The sequence below is a fragment of the Muscardinus avellanarius genome (genome assembly GCF_963383645.1).
Source record: "Muscardinus avellanarius genome assembly, chromosome: 6".
In the NCBI taxonomy this organism is placed as follows: domain Eukaryota; kingdom Metazoa; phylum Chordata; class Mammalia; order Rodentia; family Gliridae; genus Muscardinus; species Muscardinus avellanarius.
In genome coordinates, this window is record NC_137791.1 from 1,692,513 (window position 1) to 1,715,279 (window position 22,767).

General features: G+C 47.4%; 1 protein-coding gene across 1 annotated transcript in view; it reads right to left on the bottom strand.

Annotated features, from left to right (window-relative positions):
* TRPC3 (transient receptor potential cation channel subfamily C member 3) overlaps positions 1-22,125 on the bottom strand; it is a gene marked incomplete at both ends in the record, with an annotated part of 41,217 nt that extends 19,092 nt beyond the window's left edge. The window contains 4 exons of the mRNA XM_080696972.1: positions 644-860; positions 4,157-4,321; positions 12,738-12,926; positions 21,358-22,125. Of these exons, the coding sequence (XP_080553098.1) occupies positions 644-860; positions 4,157-4,321; positions 12,738-12,926; positions 21,358-22,125 (1,339 nt within the window). The remainder of the gene's footprint in view (positions 1-643; positions 861-4,156; positions 4,322-12,737; positions 12,927-21,357) is intronic.
* Between the last annotated feature and the right edge of the window lie 642 nt (positions 22,126-22,767).

Consider the following 22,767-nt stretch of genomic DNA (forward strand, 5'->3'; position numbering starts at 1 on the left):
TCACAAAATAATTACTTGACCCAGGTCGAGGCCACAGAGGTGGATGAAGGGAGAGAGAACCTATTAAATCAGAAAACGAGAAGATGCTAAGAAAAGCCCTGGGTGATGAAAATGGAGAAAAATGACTCTGGATTATTCATCAGTGAGTGAACTCGTCCCAACTTCCACTTGCTAGGACGGGACAAAAGCAATCTTTTTCTCATATTACTTATAATTTTTACTTTAGCCCAGCTACTCAAACTGGATTCTTGTGAAGCCAAGTAATAAATACACTGAAAACAGAAACTACCAAAATCTTTAAAATTAAAGCAATATAAAGGCTTTTTAGTTATCAGTTAATACTTGCTAAGCGAATTCATAATATTTTAATTAAATAATAGGCTCTCACAGTGAGTTATGTTTAAACATTTACATTTTCTTAAGTCACCGAAATTCAATTTTGCATACACGCTCTGTTTAAAATTAGAATCACGTTAATCATAAAAAATTCTATCTAGTGCTAAGGTATACCTTTTGACAGAGTATTCAACTATTTTACTATTTAATTTACAGTGGTAATATTCTTGCCATATAACAGTTTTAATAGAAAAGGATAATTATTTATGTGACTATGTCTTCAGTAAAAATTGGATCGAAGGCTTACCAAGAACCCAGACCATAATTAGCATCTCTGTCCACGTGAACTGGGTGGTTTTCACTCTGAAGATCTGCTTGGGGTAGTCGGTCACGGTGATATTGGGCAGCGTTGAGATGCCTTCAAACCTGTCTGAGGCGTTGAACACCAGCAGGCCCAGGAAGAGGATGAATGAGGCGGCATGGGCCACGAACTTCATAAAAGGGCTCCGCAGAATTTTCCCCAGCTGTGATAAGGCCAGCCCCCCACCCCCAAAAGAAGATGGAGAGAGAAAGAGAAAGAAATCTTAATTAGGAAAATCTAGCTTCTACTCATAAAAATCACCAGGTGGAATAAACATTAAACAAAGGAAACAGGAATACTTTTAAAATATGCTTTCATGTTGGAAGATTTACCCGATTATAAAAAAAAATGAGTCTTTCTCTTTTCAGAGAGATTCTACCTCCAAAAATCACATCTTCAAAATTCATAGTTTCTTAGTGTCCAGTTTGTTGCAGGTGTACTGCACAGGCAGACACACTTTTGGAAGTCACGAGCCATGTACTAACTCGTATTCTTGAAAGTCTACGTGAAGCCAGGCGTGGTGGCGCACGCTTGGAATCCCAGCATTCAGGAGGCTGAGACCAGAGGACCGCGGTTCGTGGCCAGCTTCAGCTGCTTAGTGAAGCCCTTTGCAATTCAGTGAGACCCTGTTTCAAGATAAAGAATAAAAAATCGGGCTGAGGGTGTATGTAGCTTGGAGGCTGAATGCCCCTGGGTTCCATCCCCAGTACTGAAGAAAAAACAAAAGAGAAAGTCTATGTGAAGTCAAAATTCTCGGGGCCTGGAGAAAGAATTAAAAATAAAAAAGAACTATTGTGACGAGTTTGATGACTCCTTTGGGGTATTAGGAGCCCTTTGAAGAGTCAAAGAGTTACTATGATAGAAGTTCTAGTTCTCATTTCTAAACATTCTGAAACAATATGGTTTATAGCATATAAGAAGGCAGAAAACACTAGACTCAAGATATTTTATTTGTTAGTGCCCCAATAAGACGGAGATACATAGTCATTAAAACTCCAAGTAGGTTAACTTACTTAATTCATCTCTGAGTCTGTAAAATCATGCTATAGTACAAAAACACTTCTCAAGTTCAATTTGTAGTTATTTTAAGGTGACTCTTTAAACCTCCCCTGTGGTCTAATGTCCTGAAAAGTCTCGCGTTCTAGTAGAAATGAAAAAACATTCCTCCTGCCACTGGGGGCTCCAGAGTCCAAGAATCAGGCGCACACGGCATATTTATCAAGTAAGTCCTCCACTGTAGACACTCAGACTGCCGTTTAGCTCAGTCTGTGACCTTCAAAATGATCACGGTTCACATTTAAAAGATGAACAAATGCCCAGGACCTTAATTTGATGTCAACCAATGACCAAGGAATGTTGAGAATTTCTGGGATCGAACTTCAAGTGCGTACAGACAAAGGTCACAGCTTCTGTACTAGACACAGAAAAATAAACAGAAACGCGTCACACGCCACAGCGCTGAGCGCGGCGCACGGAGGGTGCGTGTGTCCAGCGGCGCACGCACAGCGCGGGACTCCCTGGGGTCGCGGCTCTGCTTCCCCTAAAGGCTGATCTTTGAAAACTTTAAGCAAGATGAAGCAAGTCCCGAAGCAGTGTGCTTCTCTGAGGACGGGAGTGGACGTGGGAACTTCTCGCAGGTCGCCTTTCCATGCGGGCTGGATAGTAAGCGGCAGCTTTACCCGGAGCTCCAGAAATGGCTCAATTCTATCTGAACCTTCTCGGCCCCGGAGAGTTCAACACACCTTCTGCCACACTTTTAAAAGTGGGGAAAAAAAATAAAAACTGGATGTGGTGTCCCATGCCTGTAATGCCAGTACTTGGGAGGCTGAGACAAGAGGATCACAGGTTCATGGCCAGTCTCAGCTACTTAGCAAGGCCCTCAGTAACGTAGTGAGACTCTGTTTCAAAATAAAAAATCAAGCCGGGCGTGGTGGCGCACACTTGTAATCCCAGCGCTCAGGAGGCTGAGATAGGAGGATCACATAGGTTTGAAGCCAGCCTCTGCTACTGAGTGAGGCTCTTAGCAACTGAGTGAGACCCTGTTTCCACATAAAGTATAAAATAGGTCTGGGAGTGTAGCCCAGAGGTAGAAAAGTCCCTGGGTTCCACCCCCAGTACTACACACACACACACACACACACACACACACACACACATACACACACACATACACACACACAAATAAAAATAAAAAAATAAAATATGGCTGGGTGTGTAGCTAGGAGGTGGAATGCTTCTGGGTTCAATCCCCAGCACCAAAATAAATAACTAAAAGTGAGAAAAACAAAGACGGGGACCCCAAGATGCCTACTTCAACCCTGCTCCCATGTCTCCACTGTTAAGAGACAAACATTAGTAAACTTGAACTTTCTAGCTTTTGCCTCCAGAAAGCGGTGTGCTGGGTGGATCAGGACCTTGCCTTACTGCACCAGCCTTCTTACTATTTATACATGTGAGTCTTTAGCGCTCAGGGATTTGCAGACTCCTAAAGTTGTCCGCGACACATAAACAAAAGAACTTAGTCATCGTGCTTGATGGAAATGACAAACTTCCTCCCTGACTGGCACTGGCACCCAGACAGGGATGGATGGATATGCCCGTGTGCACGGCGCCCACGGGGCCGCCCGCCGGGGATGCTGCCGAGCCCAAGCTGATGGGCTCTCAGGGCTATTTGTCAGTGGCCTTGACTCATTTAGCCCGAAACTGCCTCTGATTTAAATAGAAGCAGATCTTGGAATATGAAAACCGGATTAAAAGGCCTCAGAGCAGCTCCTTCTGGCTGCCAGGGCCGTCATCAAGCAGGGCGGACTCTGCCAGCGAGCTTTGGCTTCCTCAGCGTGCTCTGCTCAGCGGAGCTCGTCGGCGCAGCTAACTGGCTCTGCTTGGGCCAGTGGGAGAGACCGGCGGTGGGAAAAAGGATCTGGGCAAAGCTAAACAACGTAAAAACCCGAGCCCCCAAACCCAGATGTACGCTTTTCAGAACTTCTGAATGAATAAAGGGCAGGGAGACTTGCAGGGTTTGGGAGATGCCACAAACTTGGCACACAGCCTGAGCTCTCCTGACAGGCTCGGAGCAGCTCCCAGGTTCTCGGTGCCTCTGCAGCCGGCAGCCCTCCGGTTCCTCCCACGCCGGCCCCCTGGAAGTCCTGTTTATTAAGCCATGAACGGAATGTGCCCCAACACTACCCACTCAAGGCACTGTCCCTCTATTTTACCATGGGATTTTATCTTGCAAGTGTAAGAACTTTACACCTGTGGATACAAGCTGTCCCGCCGGAAACAAATCCTTCCCCACCCCTTATGTGAACCGCTTGGTCATTAAAGAGCAGAATCTGCTCTCAATGGAATAAGCACCCAGGGGGACACGGATGGGCGCCTGGGTCATCAAGAAGCCCTTTTTCTCTTTTCCTCCCGAGGGACACATAACATCCACCCCAGGGGAGCAGTAGAGGCCAGTACCCTGCTGCAAGGCGCAATCCAGTAGCCAATGGCGAGGAACGGGAGGCCCAGCGCCATCACCAGCACTACCAGACACTTGATGGCTATGGTCTGCTCCCGCAGACCCGACAGGTTCTCATACCAGATCGTCAGGAGCTGCTGCTGGCAGTTGGGGTGAGCCACGAACTGTGGGAGGCAGGGAGAGAGAGAGAGAGAGCATAAGAGAGAGATTAACACACAATGCAGGCAGGACACACAGGAATCCCAAAGACAGCAACCTCCAAAATCACTTCACAACTCCTCAAAGCACCGAAGTACAAATAAGAGAGTAAAACAGATGTCTAGCTGTCCTCCGTCGGAGGAGCTTTCTGATGGAAACCCTCCCAAATGGACTGATTGCTCTGTGGGTCCCTGGCTCCTTTTGTGGAAAGTGTGACCCGTCTTGTCGCCTGCCACCATCTCTCTTGTGTTGAGTTCAACAGGGGAAAATAAAAAAAAAGGAACTTGGTTTATTGTTGACTGTGGCTAAAAAGACATAAGATGCTACGTGTCTGAAAATTCTACTGACGAGGTGTCCCGAGTGTGTGTGTGTGTGTGTGTGTGTGTGTGTGTGTGTGTGTGTGATTACTGACCATCCGAAGAAGGTGTGCAAAGCAATGGGGGGAGCCGCAGCCCCAGGACCTGCCGCCCTCTCTGGTTTTAGAAATCCGACCCTTGGTGCTGCCGCTTCCTCGCCGTGGGTCAAAAGTGCGCACATGCACACCACCAGTAGTTCTTTTATAACTCTAATTCTAATCAGGAAAAAAGAATCAGTTATACTTACCATAGCCCTGACATGTGGTTCTGCTAAGTCATCAGCTGCTGACATTCAGAGAGAGATGATATTTCTTTAAGGCTTTATCCCCCCCCCACCCCGATAGCAAAATATACTTGTAATCAGGCCACTGTGACGTCTCTATGCCAAAAGGTGGCCCATGAGTTGTTAGATATGTCTTTCAATAGCCTGGTGCGGCTTGCTCAAGCCTGGGGATTCTGAAGGATCATTCCATGATTAACTATAAGTGCCAACATGTTGTTAATAGTTTTTAGAATTTCTTGGGTGTGTGAAGATGGGAGAAGTCAGCGGTCCTCAGCCCCGGAGAGGGCCCTGGCCTGGCTGGGCCCAGCATGCTGTCCCGAGCTAAGACGCTCAGGCTCCACAAACCGGGAGCAAGGAACCTCTGTTGTTTATAAGTCACCCAGTCCCCGGTAATATGGGACAGCAGCCCAATCCCATATTTTACTGGGCATTCCTTCAATTCAGTTACAAAGCCCAGGGCCCGGGAGTTATAAAGCCCAGGGCCCGGGAGTTATAAAGCCCAGGGCCCGGGGTGCCGTAGTCGCTGCTAGCTGCTGAGGTTTTTCCAGGTCACAAGTCTCTTACTCTCCCAAGGCTCTGATTGTTGAAGACAAGATTCCACATACTGCTACGGTATTTTTTTGAAATCATGATTTAAAAAAACAAAAACCTGTGAAAGCAGTGCTGGGTGCGATGGTACACGCCTACCGCCTGCCACTCTTATCTTCTTGGGAGACTGAGTCAGGAGGATCACAGGTCTGAGGCCAGTCTGGACAACCTAGCAAGCTCCCATTTCAGATACATACATACATACATACATACATACATACATACATACATAAAATAAAAGGGCTGGGGATGTAGCAGGAAGAACTGTGCATGTTAGAAAAGCTGTGGGTTGAACAACCTGTGTTCTCAGATCAGATTATGACTTGAGAATCAACCGTGCACTCTTGTTTTTAAACAAGCCAAGAGTGTAAGGCACGAGACACCCATGGCCGTGGAGCGTGGGGCCGCAGGGCCACGGGGTTGGCCAGTAGGCAGGCTTCCTTCTGGGTAGTGTCTGCTTGCTAGGGCTCCTTTCAAGTTCAGGTGTTGTCAATGTGATGTTCTTAAGAGGGAGGCTGAGAGGAAGTAACTAGCACCAGGAGTCCCAACTGCTCGGAAGGCTAAGCCCGGAAGTTCAGAGCCAGCTGGGCAGCTCAACGAGTCCATGGTACTAGGAGGTGGCTGGGCCACAAAGGCTGCTCCTCTGGAATAAGGTGAGGGCCCCTGTGGCAGAGCTCTGATGCAGGTCTCAGACGGCTCATCCTTCCGCTCTTCTGCCGAGACAGGAAAGTGTTCCAGCCCTCAGCAGACAACTGAACCTGTGGCTGCCTTGATCCAGTCTTTAGAACCTTGAGAGACTACATTTCTGCTCCCATGAATCACCTGCTGTCAGGTATTTTCTTACAGCAGCACACGCAGACAAAGACTAGCCTTACTGAGGTTTTAAACTCTTGAAAACAGAAATATTAATGTTGTGGTATAGGTCCCCTACTCCTTCTCCTCTTCCTCCTCCTCCTCTTCCTTCTCTTCCTCCTCTTTCCCCTCCTCCTCCTCCCTGTCAGGCAAATCTTGAAATGTGAAGACATGTGGGCACTAATGGCATCTGTGTAAAGGCTCTACAGATGTGGACTTGAAGGAACCCAGTGTGTTAGGCAAGCCCCACGTGCAGTGGTCAGTTTGGACTCATGGCATGCACAGTACACGTGAACACATTAGTTAGATAATAGCCCAAATCAGGACGTGTGCATCTTACGGGTTACGCCTTAAAACACAATTTGACAGGCACAGCTACAGCTAATGTCTCCAGCAACGGATCTCTACAATCTCCCTCTACAGCTAATCCCACTTGCCCCTTATTGGAGACAACACACCCCCTTTGTGGCAGCTGCTGGTTCCTTTAATCCATGCCAACAGCTTTTCCTCAATGCCTTAAAATCCCAATACAAGTACATAAGGGGCAATTTTTAAAAGCAGAGGGAAGGGACACGGTGTGAGCGAGTGAGCGGGACGCTCACTAATCCCTCCAGATGAATTTTGTGCTTTTCAATGGCTTCAAAATAGGGCAGTGGACTTTATCTCTTAAAACTGGCTTATTTCCTAAAAATGCCTCCTTATACTGCCATGCCAGTCCTACCTAGCCAGCCAGATAAAATGTGTATGCTGTTTTCCAACTTCAGTGGACCAGCAAACTGAAGTCATTACAAAAATAATACCCTTATATTTCAAATCGGCTTTCCAATTTGAACGGAGAATGCATGACACACAAGAAAACCTCAATCTTTCCATGAACAAATCTAACACAGCTTAATAGGACAGACTTTGTGTTTCTCCTCTCAAACAATTAGTAGATTGTAAACTGAGCCATTAATTAGGTTAGGCTATGGAGAGCCATTAAAAAAGATGAAACTTGCCGGGCATGGTGGCACACGCTTGTAATCCCAGCATTTGGGAGGCTGAGACAGGAGGATTGGGTTTGCAAACAACCTCAGCTACTTAGTGAGGCCCTTTGCAACTCAGTGAGACCCTGTTTCAAGATAAAGAATAAAAAATAGGGATGGGGATGGAGCTTGGAGGTAGAATGCCCCTGGGTTCCATCCCCAGTACCACCAAGGAAAAAAAAGAAAGAGAGAAAGAGAAAGAAAGAAAGGAAGGAAGCAAGGAAAGACAGAGAGAGAGAGAGAGAGAGAGAGAGAGAGAGAGAGAGAAGAAACTTGTAATCTTATCTTACACTAACTTTTCATCAAATCAGCTTCCGTGGGAATATCTCTGTGCACACACCTGACAGGCACTCTGTTCTCATCAGCACCTCCTTGGAGCCACAATGCACGGAATTGGAAAAAAAAGTATATTCTTGTGAGTGAAAATTGAATAATTCAACTTCTTTTGCAAGTTCACCGAATTGTAAAAGAGAGGCATAAAGCGTGTATTGCACGAGTTTTCCAGATTTGCAAACTTGCTGAGAGCAAAGCTGCCGTGTTTCAGGGTGCCGCAGCACAGGTAGAGGAGAAGCTGCCGAGGCGGCCTGGCCGGCCGGAGCCCAAGGCCTCGGGGGTCATTCAAGGCTCAGGCTTTCTGCCGCTTTCTGCCCAGAGGGTGGATGTCTGCCCGTTTACAGAGCTGTGTGTCTGTCTCCCGGATCACTTTTGTAGACTTAAGTCCCCTTACACTAGAAGTGGGCGACTGGAGGCATGAGGAGATGCCCTTCTCTGTCTCCGGAGGGCATCCCCTGTTTTGCAGATGCAGTGGTCTACTGAGGTCTAGCATCCTGTGTGGAGACATTTCCCACGGTGGGGCGTGGGGGCTGGGGCTCTTGCTGTTTTTGTGGAGGGAGAGGATTGATGTTCGGTTTTACCTCACACACCATAGGGGGATGTCCCAAAGTAGAACTCAAGATTTGGGGGGGAAGCAGAGAGTCCATTATTCGAATTGGACAAAAATCAGTGTTTTGGCCTCAAATTTAATTCTCTTGTACCCATTTTCAGAAGATTAAATTTCATCTTCTAAAGTATTCTGTTCTCTTCTTTTTCAGAATGTGAGCATGTATAAAAAGAGTAATAATCTTTGCTATCCTTCCTGTTTAATTATTGACCTTAGTGGCCCCACAAAAATAATTATAGAATAAATAATCTTCAAAATCTACTCCCTAGTAAAAACGATGCAAGTATATGATTGTCTATTTCACTGAAGAGTATGGAGAATTTCAATTTTCGAATTCTTTGATAATTTGCGAGAGGGGAGATTGTATTTTTATGTTAGTATCCATTTATTGCTAGAAGAGTTGACATTTTAAAATATGTACGTTAACTATTTGAATTTTCTCTTCTGTGAATTATGTATTCAAGCCCTTTACTTATTTTTCTACATGTGTCTGGACATTTTCCTTATAACCTTGCTTGACTTCCTTGGATTCTTAAGAATATCAATTCTTTTTTTTTTTTTTTTTTTTTTTTTTTGGTGGTACTGGGGTTCCTGGAAGCCCTTCTAACTCTGGGCTACACTCCCAGACCTATTTTATATTTTTATTTGGAAACAGGGTCTCTTAAGCCAGCAAGGCTGGCTCCAAACCAGCGCGATCCTCCTGTCTCTGCCTCCCAAGCACGGGGATTACAAGCGTGCGCCACCACGCCCGGCAAGAATATCAATTCTTTATAAGTTATAATGTAGAAAATATTTTCCCGGTTTATTCTTTACTTCTTTTTATTGTGATCTTCTATACGCAGGTTTTAAGCTGTGTGAGGTTAAATTATTTGTCTTTGCTTTGAGGCTTCTACTGCTTTGATATCAGAAAGTCCTTTCCCACATAAACACTTAATTTGTGCCAGGGAGCATCCTGCCTCTGAGCTACACCTAGTCCTATTTTTCATTTAATTTGTGGTGATAATTTTTCATTTTATGAGTTAACTGTCGTTGAGCTCTGTCAGGAAGCAACTCATGGCGGGCTCCTAGGAAAGACCTGAGCTCTGGGAACTCACCCCATTTAGAAGCCAACAGACTCGGAAGCAAAGCCAGGGGAGACCCCGGGCAGGTGGCAGAAGAGAGAATCGCCGAGTCTCAGATGGGCCCCAACAGCTTGACGTCACATAGAACCGCTGTCCCTGGTGGAGTTGTGGATTGATTTGCACAATCATGAGTTCATTCTGGTGTTAGGGAGAAACAGAATCTCAGTGGATGCAGGGAGCCATGGGCAGCTCTGTGCCACGGCGGGTAGAACCATCACGGTAACCTAGGAGCTGGGGACCAGGAACAAGAGGGCAGAATCGGAAGCAGAAAGAATGGGGAAAAGCATTTTTCCTCCTTGCTGTAGTAGAGATTGGTTGATGGGTGAGCGTTGTATGAACATGAAGGGAGCCTTTGAAAGGATAAAAATAGAAAGTGCTGACACTTTATTGGGAATTCTAGAATAGTGTTCTTTGTGGGGGGGGGCTGAGGGGTATTGGGCATCGAAGCCAGGGAACATTCTGCCTCAGAGCTACACCTAGTCCTATATTTCATTTTTTTTTTCTTTTTTTAGGTACCAGGGATGGAACCCAGGGGCATTCTACCTCTGAGCTACACCTTCAGCCCTATTTTTTATTCTTCATTTTGAAGCAGGGTCTCACTGAATTGAAGAGGGCCTCACTAAGTAGCTGAGGCTGTCTTCAAACTGCGATCCTCCTGTCTCAGCCTCCCAAATGCTGGGATGACAAGTGTGGCCAACCATGGCCGGCTTCATTTTTTACTTTGAAACAGAGTCTCACTAAATTGCAGAGGCTGGCCGTGGCACCGTTGATCCTCTTGTCTCAGCCTCCCAAGTACTACGATTACCGGCACATACCACCATGTCCGACTTAAAATAGAGTTCTTATACATGTTTGTTGAATGAAGATTCCAAATTGAAAATTTTAACATTCCTTTCATGGCATAAAACAAACAAAACCAGAAATGCTTACAAAGTCCTAAATCTTCTTTCAGTTTGAAATACTTTTTTGTTTGTTTCCTGGTAGTTGAGGGACAGTGAATTTATTATTAATGGCACTTCCAATGTTTCAAGCTATACACCAATCGTGTAAAATTAACATGCCGAAGACATTGATTCCGCAAGACAGTAAGCACGTCTGCAGATCAACTAGCTCTGCGGTATGCCACTTTCAAAGCAATGATCAAATAAATAAACAAACTAAAAATGTGACAAGGAAATCAACTCTCTCCTTTCAGGTGCCAAAGAGATCTGAAAAGCAAGATCTATGAATACATGGCCAGACAGCTTTCCAAAGGGCTTCTACTGACTCGAGCAAAATCATCTTCACCCACCCACCTCGATGCCGCAAAACGCCAACTGGCAAGAGTGCTCCGGGAGGAGGGAGGGCAGTCGAGGCAATTTAGTTATCTGGGAATGGAGGATCTCCTTGAAAAGTTATTTGACGTTAGTCCTCATTGAGACCCTTCACACTCAAATGTCTGCTTAAGAAAAGGGGAAACCTGTCATTATGTCTGACCAAAATCGCTGAGTAACAGGCAGAGAATTGCTCTACACTGATAAAGGTGTGTGTGGTGTGTGTGGTGTATGGCTCTGTGTGTGTGTGTGTGTGTGTGTGTGTGTGTGTCTGTTTGTCTGTGTGTCTGTCTGTGAGGGTGCAGGCCAGCTGGCTTGAGGTCCCCATGGCCTAGGAAGGGCTTTGGGAGGCAGACGTGTCTTCCTGCTGGTGCGGGAGCTCTCTCTGCCCAAGGTGGAAAGGTTCTGCTAGCTGCAGGGACTCCGTCAGCAGGTCAGCTCTGGGGCTGGGCCTGGGCCTGGGCCTGGGCCTGGTGAGGTTTCTGGAAGCTTAGCTAAGTTTATCCCTCTCCTACGATGCCAGGAGCTGCCCAACACCGCTTAGTAATCGCTTCCTGCTCAAACTGGCGGTGGTCTGATGCGAAGGGCCGGCATCAGTACCAGGAACGCGAAATTAGTCTCCGGTGACCGAGCTCGCTGTCCCTCCCTTCCTCTGCGCCTGAATTTCCATAATGGAGAAATACTGTCTGTTGATGTGATGCTTCGGTGCCGTCCGGGCTAAGTGCCGCACAGACATCAGCTCGGCTTCCATTACAGTCCCGCGATGGTCACAGGAAGCCACAGCCGGGACTTGAACCCTGCACCCGGCTGGAGAGCCTGTCTCTTAAGCCCCGCCCCCCACTGCAGAAAGGGCAGAAGACGCAGTTGTCCAGCACCTGACCCAACCTACGCCTGATAATAGCGTTCTTTGTGATTTAGCAGCTTCTCTCAAAGTACAAAAAAACAAACAAACAAACAAACAAACAAACAAAGATCTCATTTCTAGAACATGTAGAAACAGATTCGGGATAACTGTGTTTTGCTCCAGTGAAATACTGTAACTACTTTTTCACAATTCTTTAATAGCCCCTTGCAAGTTAGCAGATGGGTACGCCTAACAGTCTTCCTACAGAAATCATAATAAAAAATTTGTAATTTTCATTTTTGGCACCTGTATGACCAACTCCTTAGCTGTGCGATACTAGATATATACATCATTTAAGCTCAGAAAACCTCCATTTTCTTGTACAATAGAAACCTCATCATCTATCCTACCTATTTTTTTTAGGTAAAATGATTAACAAAAAAAGCTTGCTATAAAGATTGACGTGAGAATGTATATAATAGCACCTTATAAAATGTCTAGCTGGTTGTGGTGGCGCACACCTGCAATCTTCTCAATCAGCACTTGAGAAGCTGAGACAGAGGACCGTGGGTTTGAAGACAGAGTCAGCAAATAGTGAGACTCATCAACCTAGCAGAACCCTGTTTCCAAATAAGAAATGAGATTGAGCTGGGCTTATAGCAAGAGAAAGGTTTAGTCCCCAGCACTACCGATACACCACACACACACACACACACACACACACACACACACACACACACACACCATATTATCAGTTGTATTGAAATGAAGTTTCCTGAGGACTTTTGCATATCTTATTCCATTTAAACCCCACCAAAACTATGAGATAAAATATATCGTCCTGCTTTTATATGTGGAAAGTAAAGTGTAAAGATTGATGACGTATCCAAGGTCCCCTAATGTGTAAGAAGTGCAAAGGACCTGGTCCTAGACATTGAACTTGCAAGTTACTATGGTTCTGAACTCGATCTCTTCCCATCACTAGCATCCGCTGATTCTCCCTTGAGCGCCTGGCCTGGATCCTGGCGCACGCCTGTGGGTGCGGGCTGGGCGCACTCACCTTTTTGACCTCGTACTTGATGGCGAGTTTGACGCGGCTCAGCGAGGCCTTGTGCCTGTGCACCTCCAGGGGCTCCGTGGACTCCAGGTCTCCGTTCAGAATGGCCTCCACCTCCTCCGAGTCCCGGCAGAGGTCCAGCACACCCACCACAAAGTCTTTGCACTGCATGGACAGCTTCCTGTAGTCGTTCTGAAAGCGAGAGTGTTTGTGGTCAACAGGAAGAATTTCCTTGGACCCAAAGGAAAGCGAGCAGCGTGGGTAGGGAGAGGTGTCCGCGCCCTGGGGAGGCAGCTGCAGAACCCCCGGGGTGCACGCCCGGGGGCCTTGGGTACAGGCTGGTTTCACAACCGCGGCTCCTCAGCCAGGTCTCCCGCCACAGCTGCCCGGCACTCGAGACAGCTCCGAGACAGGATGCACCCGACCTCCCTTCTGCGCACAAGCGGAGGAAGCACACCCGCACAGGACGGAGGCGCCAGGTGGATAACCAGCAGCAGGGGCGGGAGGCAGTGGGGAGGTACCGATCAAAGGGTGCAGACTTTCAGCTCCAGAGGAGGAGCGACTTTTTAAAATCAGAGGCATAGCACTGTGATTAAAGTTACAATGATACATTGCATATTTCAAAATCGCTAAGAGAGTAAACTTCAACTATCACACCACAGACAATTCAGTGAAGTGACGGAGAAGTTCATTAGCCTGGTTTAATAATTCCACAGACCGTATATATGCATATGCATGGATATATATATAAGTGCCCCATAAGTATGTATGTGGAATTATTATGTGTCAATAATTAATATTAGCTGGGGATGGAGCTTAGTATACTAGAGTAGTTGCCTGAAATTGCAACTGCTGAGTTGGGGCTCAATACTGAAAACAAAATTTTAAACTTAAATTTGCTTTTAAAAACTGGTATACAGCTGGGTGTGGTGGTACACACCTGTAATCCCAGTACTTGGGAGGCTGAGACAGGAGGATCACAGTTTCGAAGCCAGCCTCAGCAACGAAGTGAGACCCTGTTTCAAAATAAAAAATAGATTAAAAAAATAGGGCTGGAGATATAGCTCAGAGGTAGAATGTCCTGGGTTCAATCCCCAGTACCACGCGCACCCCCCCATACACTAGTATGCACATAATTCACTGGTTTATATTAAGTGTTGCTGGTTAAATACCAGTACTGAAAGGCCACAGGATCAGAAAGAATGTTATCTCTTTTTTATACAACAAGATCATTTTTATAATGGAAATTCTTCTGAAATGGCAATTTGATATAGAAGGTTGACTATATGGGAAAATAACTCGCCCAGTTGACAAGCCTTGCTGGGGAGACAGTGCTTTCTCAGACCGAAAGCATCACAGCGCCTGCCTCGCCTCCAAGAGGTGTTAGAAATGCAAAACCAGGACCCTGCTGCGGAGGTCCTGACTTAGAAACTGAGGAGTGTGTGTGTGTGTGTGTGTGTGTGTGTGTGTGTGTGTTGCTGGGGATTGATTCCAGGGGTGTTCAACCTCAGAGCTACTTCCCCAGTCCTATCTATTTATTTATTTAGTTAGAAAAAGGGCTTGCTAAGTTGCCAAAAGTCTCGCTGAGTTGCTGAGGCTGGCCTCAAACCTACGATCCTCCTGTCTCACGTGATTCTGATCCAAATTAATGTTTAAGAATGACTGTTTTTTAATAAATGTAAAGAGGCAGATAGAAGCCAATCATAGGAAAGGTTTTTTCCCCTGGTTTGTCTGAAGGGCATATTATCGTTTTCTACAGACTGGAAGGAGAGAGAAGTCTGATTATATGTAATTGAATTCTCAAGGGTCACAGAATGTCAATGCCTGTGAGAAAAAATTCCAGGCCACCGGAACTAACACCTTGCTAAAAATACTCTTGACTCTTTAATTCCGTTTGCATATTTATATAGAGCCATCGACTGGTGGAAGTGCCCGTTACCTGGAAACGCGGCTCTATCCCTAGCCCACTGGTGCCCACCAAGGTGCCAGTGATTGTCTCTTGGGGAAGTGTCTCACTGTTGGAACCCCCAGTTCTACCTCTGTGGCTTTCACTAAAATTCTAGCCCATTAAGAAAGTTACCTAGATAAACATTTAATTTAGTACCCTAAAAAAAACAGACTTTCTTATTTCAACATGTCCTGAGACACTGTATATCTACATAGCTAAGTCACATTTAACACAGCAGGATTTCTGGGCTTTCAAAACTCACATCTTAAAAGAAGACATGAAGAACTCCAATTTTCTTCCCTTAAATAATTAATTTGATTTGATGAGCAAAACTACACTACCAACTAAAATAAGCAAGGGGAGGAGAGAGGGAGTGTTTGAAGGCTACCCAGACAAAATAGTTTCCATTTCAGATATCAGAAATTCAGATAAAGAAGAGTTACAGTTAATCCTTTTCCCTCATAAGGACACAGATAAAATGAATAAAACTTCACTCTTTGGTCTTCATTCAAGCTGGCCACCATGCGACTGATAAAATTAATAAAATGTCCAGTCTTGGTTTCTGTGCAGAATATCAGTTAAATATCCATCTGCCTTCCATTTCTGAAAGACTAATGAAATGTTTTATTAAAGTGTACAGAAAAAGTATTAAATCCAAGCCTGATTCCATAGAAAGCGCCCCCTTTTTTTGTGCAGCACTGGGGATGGAACCCAGGGGCAGTCTACCTCTGGGCTCCACCCCAGCCCTATTTTTTATTCTTTCTTTTGAAACAGGGTCTCACTGAGTTGCAAAGGGCCTCATTAAGTAGCTGAGGCTGGCCGTGAACCGCGATCCTCCCATCTCAGCTTCCCAAGTGTTGCGATGACAAGCGTGCACCACCACGCCTCGCCGAAAGCTCCCTTTTATTACCGTTCCACAGATGAAACTTTCTCATGGTATTCTTGAGTACAGACCATTCTGTGAGATTTTGGGGTCACACAGGATGGCCATTTTCCTACATCCCACGTCCCATGTTTTAAAGAAAACTTAGTACTTGCTTCTGCACTACTACCTCAATAAGGACTTACTAACTTTAAAAGCTATCATTTGTAAATTGTCCAGGTTATTTTTTTTTGTGTGTGTGTGGTACTGGGGATGGCTTCAAACCTGTGCGATCCACCTGTCTCTGCTTCCCAAACGCGGGGATTACAGGCGTGTGCCACCACGCCCGGCAAATTGTCCAGTTTTAAAGGATACTATGTATATATTTTTAAAACCCGCTGAAAGATCAGTCAAGAATCAAAAAAATCGGTAGTCATACAAGTTGAGTGAAGTCTTTTTTCATTGCAATTTAAATGCTTTTTGTGGGAAGAAGTCTGTGGCTGGATTGCAGAAAATCACCCCCCACCCCTTGTCCTGGGAAGTGAACCCATGGGCATTCTACCTCTAAGTTAAACCTCCAGTCATTAAAAATGAAAACAAAAACCAGGATCCTGCTGAATTGCTGAGTCTCATTAAATTGCTGAGGCTAACCTCAAACCTGTGATCCTCCCATCTCAGCCCCCCAAGTACTGAGATTACAGTTGTGTGCCACAGCACCGGGCTTTCTTTTCTTTCTTTAGACCTAAGCTTCTGTACTGTCACCCGGGCTGACGCTGCACTCTGAACTCCTGGGCTCGAGTGATGCTTCTGCCTCCGCCTCCCTGCAGACATGCGCCACCATGCCCAGTGAATTGCTTTTGCAGTCATGGAATGCCACTCTCTCAACCGACCTGGGGAAAGAGGGACGGCTTGCTAGAGGCAGAAGCCGGCTGCCGCCCTCCAGAACAGGAGCCAGTCTTAACCACGGCCCCACTGCATCTCTCGAGGCCTACAGCCCAGCCTCCATTCCAGCCCCTTTGCATCCTCAGGGGACCTGGCACCCCATTCTAGCAGGAGAGCTTTGGGCGGGATGGTCAGTAGTTAAAGTCTGGAAGCCAGACCTCCTGGGCTCAAACACCGCTTCAGCCACTCACCTGCTGTGCCACCTTGTGGAAAATACTTACCCTCTCTGATGAGAATAACCCTACCTCCTCCGGGTGCTACGAGGAGGAAGCGCTCAGATCTTGGTAGGTTAGGTAGCACAGAAGTACTTCAGTACCGTGAGGTATGCTATTCTAGACCTAACCCCAGGACGGGGACCCAAGCTACTCAACGCGAGGCTTGGCAAATGGACTTCGGCTGAAGCCTTTGTCTCCTCACCTGTGGTCTGTTTAGCTGATTCCCAGAATATCTTCCTGCTCTAAAACCTGTCCTTCCTGTGGATTATTTTCATTTTCTTGTTCCCTTATATCGCTGTTGTGATACACACTGAAGCTGCGTTTTGGCTTTAAGGAGAGGCAAGCTGAGGCATGGGGGAAGGGAGATGGCTTTGTCGTTTTGTTTTGCTTTTTACAGAGCAGGTGCACCCCGGAGCCTGTCAGAACCCCGGCGTTTCCCGTTGCTTCCTCACAGCCCAGCAAGCAACGGGCTTCCTGGTCCCTGGCACGTGGCCGAGCAGAGTCCCCGACCAACACCTGCGCCTCACAATAGCCTCAGGGCGCTTGCGCACCCAAAGCACTTCTCCAGTACCTGTCACCGGCTGTCCTCCATTATCATCTACAAGTGTGTGACCTCTGCGGGGGATGACCTTCTGTGTGCTCAGCACTCTGCCTGCCCTCGGCCCTATTCCTTAAGGACTTTTGAAAAGTGCAGGGTCACTAAGACTCCCCTGCACGGCGCCTGCCTACGTGAAGGCCATTTCAGGGGTGAGATACGAGATGGTAAGGGCATTAATAAAATAAAATAGGGGAGCCAGGCATGGTGGTGCACGCTTGTGCATCTGGGAGGCTGAGACCAGAGGATCGCGGTTCGCGGCCAGTCTCAGCTACTTAGTGAGGCCTGCTGCAACTCAGTGAGACCATTTCAAAATAAAGAATAACAAATAGGGCTGAGGGTGCAGCTCAGAGGTAGAATGGCCCTGGGTTCCATCCCCAGACCCACAAATCAAAAACAAAATGATAACATGGGGGTGGATGTCCGAGAAGGAAAAATCACCCCTTTCCCATTCCTATTGTGGAGTATGTTAGATAGTTTTTCATTCCAAGGCTGGTACTTGGAGCTGAGTCCCTGTGGAGTGACTCTAGCCAGCACCACGGGACAGGGCAAAGTGGGTCACCAGCTTCCTGCAGAAAATAACCTGCATGGTGCCCTTCCAGAGCTGAGTGTCAGGACCCTGGAGGGCGGTAAGAGAGGACCGCAAGGCTGGGGATGAAGGGAGGCGCCTCGGGCTAGGGGAGGAGCTGTGCGGTCTCTGGAGACCCTGGCTTCAGAGAGGACTGCCCGGGAGCGCGTGCTCAGGAGGGCGTGCTGGGCCAGCCTTGCAGGAGAACCAGAACGGGGCGAGATGGAGCGCTCCTGGCGCGGCCTCAGATGCTCGGCTGCCCACAGTTCAGTTTCCTTTGGTCCTCTTTTCGCTCCTTCGGATATTCCCCCGCCTTTGAAAGGCTATCAGAAGTGACTGCCATAGACTGAGTGTATCCGTGTGAATACATCCATGTGCATCGGGTAGGGAGGGAGGGAAATGGGCGGGCACCAAGAGCCTGTGCATGTATGCCACTGTCAGCGCGACTTACATGAAGATAATGCACCAATAAAAGCACAAAAAGTTTTTTAGAAGGTGACACTTCAAGTCTGGGTGAAGGTAATTCTACGCGTGTGGGGTGGGGGTGTGCTGAAGATTAAGCCCACGGTCATTCTACCTTCCAGCTTCAGCCCCCGCCCCCCCCCTTTTTAAGTTTCTGTTTTGTTTTGAAACATGGTCTTTATAGGCTGCTTGGGGCCTCACTAACAAGTTGCTGAGGCTGTCTTCGAACCTGCGATCCTCCCATCTCAGCCTCCCAAGTTACTGGGATCACAGGTGTGTGCCACCATGCCTGGCCTGAGTGGAGGAAATTCTCAGAATTACTCATATGGATTTAGCCTGCTTTGGAGGAAACTATGAATAACAAATTCTCTTACCATTGCTCCAGCAAGATGACTTCTCTGGGTAGAACTGCAAACATTGCCATCTTTAGTAAATTATTAAAACATAACCTTGGGGAAGATTCCCTTTTATAGAATTTATTTTGCAGACTTTCAATATCTATCGAGAAAAGTGCATAAAAACAAGGTCTGTGTGACACTGAAATTATGGCAAATAAATTTAGAATTATGTTTTTATGGCTATTTCAAAATAAAGAAATGATATTTGAAAATATTTTTCATGTGCTTTTCCACCCTCTCTGACCAGTTTGGAGTTTTTAACTTGTTCTGAGTTCTGTCTAAAAAAAAAAATTATCTTGGATCCAAGGAAATAAATCTTTTTACGTACCACATAATAAATGTCTTCAAAGTAAACAGATATAAAGTAATAATTATGTTCTTCTTTATACCCCCCCCCCCCATTTTGTGGTCCTGAGGACTGAACACAGGACATTCTACCTCTGAGCTACACCTGCAGCCCTTTTTATTTTTATTTTTTATATTTACTTTTTTGTTTGTTTTGGTACTGGGGATTGAACCCCGGGGCATTCTACTCTGAGCTACACCCCTAGTCCCATTCTATCTAAATTTTGAAACAGGGCCTCACTAAGCTCCTGAGGCTGGCTGAGAGCCTCTGACCATCCTGTCTCAGCTTCCAAATATTGGGATTACAAGTATGTGCCACCACACCTGGTTATTTTTTCTTTCAAAACAGGGTCTTGCTAGGTTGCTGAGTCTGGTCTTGAAACCCACGATCCTCCTCTCTTAGCCTCCCAAGTACTGGGATTTACAGGCATGTGCCACCATGCCCGGCTCGTTTTCCTCATTTTTGAGACTTTTTAAATAATAAATATGTGAAGCTTTTGTGCCAGAAGTTTTTCAGTTGATTAACAAGATTATACTAAGGCCAGATCTCTACAGGACCCAGTGAGGGTTGATGGATATCTAAGGACTTCTGTGGCTGTGGAACGAGGAGAAATGGCTTTCTTACCTTTTCCTTGCAACCCCCAGAGGAAAACAGATTTTCCTTAACCTGAATTGTATTGCCAATTACACCTGAATAAATCTGACTTAATCATGAAAAACCATTTTAAAAGCTGAAAGAACAAACCCTTTCTGAGATCTGCCACCACGACACCAGACTAAAAAGGATTAATGTGGCATCTAGTAAATAATCCAAGGAAGCCGTGTCTACAGCCTCCTCTAGGTGAAAATGAGAGGAAGGAGGCCACTGAAAAGGGTGACTGTCATCAGAACTGTTAACGATTCTCTTGCCCTAGACCCACTATCAAGGGCAATGCAAAATGTGGAGGAAGACATAGCAATCGCGTGAAAATGAAAAGGTGCTACATTAATGTACATATCTGTAAAATAATGCTGTGTGCCTTGAAATTATGCCCAGAAAAATGTCCACTCGTTTAAAAACAAAGCCATTAAAGCAGGGGGGAAAATGTTCACTCACTTTAAAAAATCCATTAAAGCCAAACACTTTGCTGTCCTCGGGTTTCTGGGCTGCCCTGGTGTCTAGGTCTCCCTGCCCTCCAACACGCTTGTGGGATGCAGGGAGAAGCATTGTTCCATTAATGAAATGGCTTTAATGGTATTTTTTTGTCAGCCTTTTGATCTTTGATTCTAAAGGGCGATTCAAATGCTTGAGCTCGTTTAACAGGCCTTTCAAAACTAGTACCCGAGCAGGGGGCACCCTGGGAGAGGAGGGCCTCCAGGAACCAGGCACCTGCTCCGGGAAATAAAGGAAAGCGAGCAAGCCGGGAGAGGGGCCCACGCCTGTAATCCCAGCATTCGGGAGGCTGAGACAGGAGGATCGCGGTTCACAGCCAGCCTCGGCTACTTAGTGAGGCCCTTTGCAACTCAGTGAGGCCCTGTTTCAAAATAAAGAATAAAAAATAGGGCTGCGGCTGTTGCTCGGAGGTAGAATGTCCCTGGGTTCCATCCCCAGTACTGAAAATAAATAAATAAATAAATAAATAAATAAATAAATAAATAAATAAATAAAAATAGGGCTGGGGCTGAAGCTCAGAGGTAGGATGTTACTGGATTCAAGCCGCAGTACTGCTAAATGAACAAATAAATATGTAAGGCTGGGGCTGGAGCTTGGAGGTAGTATGCCCCTGGGTTCAAGCCCCAGTACCGCAAAAAATAATAAATAAATAAATAAATAAATAAATAAGTAATAAATAGGGCTGGGGCTGCAGCTCCGAAGTAGAATGCCCCTGAGTTCAAGCCCCAGTACCACAAAACCAAAGCAAGCAAATAAACAACAACAAAGCAACACTGCAGGCTCCTCCAACTAGCTACAAGACAGCGGAAGAACTGGGCGAGCAGCCGGCACACCCCTCAGTTGCAGAGGGTAGGGAGAGGGCGTGGGTCTCCTCGCCAGGACACCTGCACATCCCCAGCGCTTCCCCAGCGCAACCCACACGCATCCCCAGAGCATCCCGGGCGCATCCCCAGCTCAATCCACGAGCATCCCCAGCGCATCCTCAGCACATCCCCAGCGCATCCCCAGTGCATCCCCAGAGCACCCCCAGCGCATCCCCAGCTCAATCCACAAGCACCCCCAGCGCATCCCCAGCGCATCCCGGGCGCATCCCCAGCAGGCCTGCGCAGGGCAGGTGCTCAGCGGGGCCGCCTACCTTGAACTCCTTCTCGATGTTGGCCAGCTTGGCCAGCTCGTTGCTGAGCTCCAGCGCCGTGAGCACCGGGTCCTCGCTGGACAGCGACAGGTAGGCGGGGCTGGCCAGCCCGCGGTAGGCGTTGATGCGCGAGCGCGAGTGGCTGAAGGCGTCCAGCCGCTGCCGGTCGGCGCAGTCGGCGCAGCGGCAGAAGTAGTCGTGCGGCCGCTCGATGCGCGCGCCCTTGAGCAGCAGCATGTGCACCACCTCGTACTTGTGGCAGTGCGCCGCCAGGATGATGGGCGTGATGTCGGGCGAGAAGCGCGTGCCGTCCTCGTCGTAGGCGTAGAAGTCGTCGTCGCGCAGCTCCTGCTCGCCGGGGCTGAGCGTGAGGCGCCCGCTGGCCGCGAAGCCCGGGTGGTTGAGGATGGCCTCCACGATGCGCACGTAGCCCTTGCTGATGGCCAGCAGCAGCGCGTCGCCGATGCGCGCCAGGTTGTCCTTCTTGAGCAGCAGCTCGGTGACCTCCAGGTGCTCGTTGCCCACGGCCAGCTGCAGCGCGTTCTGCCCCATGTAGTCCACGCAGTTGACGTTGAGCGTGCGGGACTCCTCCAGCATCTTGCGCACCACCGGGATGTTGCCGTACTCGGCGGCGTCCAGGAAGCGCTCCTCCTCGGCGGTGAGGCTGGTGCTGCGGTCGTGGAACATGAAGGCCGGGCCGCGCACCGCCTGGCGCCGGCCCTTCTCGCGCGGCACCGTGGTGCGCCGCAGGGACGGGCTCCCCTCCATGGACCTAGGCGCAAGACACGGCGGCTGGAGGCGCCCTGTGGGCACGGGGCGCCCACTGCAGTCACCGCCCCGCGCCCCTCTAACAAGGGCGGCCGGAGCCCTTTGGAACTGAGGTCCAGCCTCCTCTCTCCAGAAAATAGCATTCACATGCAATTAAAAAAAAAAAAAAAGGAGTTGGCACACACCTACCCCTCCTCCCCTTGGCCCTGGTGGGCAGGCACCCAATCTATCTGTGCTCATAATCTGACTTCTGCTCTCAAGCCCTGGGAAGCGAGCCCACCACAGTGTCTGGGCTCAAATGCACACGCTGATTTTTTATTTTTTATTTTTTTAAGAATTAGGGCAGCCGGGCGTGGTGGCACACGCTTGTCATCCCAGCATTGGGAAGGCTGAGACAAGAGGATCACGATTTGAGGACAGCCTCAGCTACTTACTGAGGCTCTTTGCAACTCAGTGAGACCCTGTTTCAAAATAAAGATAAAATATAGGGCTGGGGGTGTAGCTAGGAGGTAGAATGTCCCTGAGTTCCATCCCCAGACCCCCCCCCAAAAAAAAAATTTCCCTCTGTGTTGTGCTTATAAGCTCACGAATGAAAAGCTTTCTTAGAACTTCAGATCTCTGAAAAATGATCCTAAATAAACA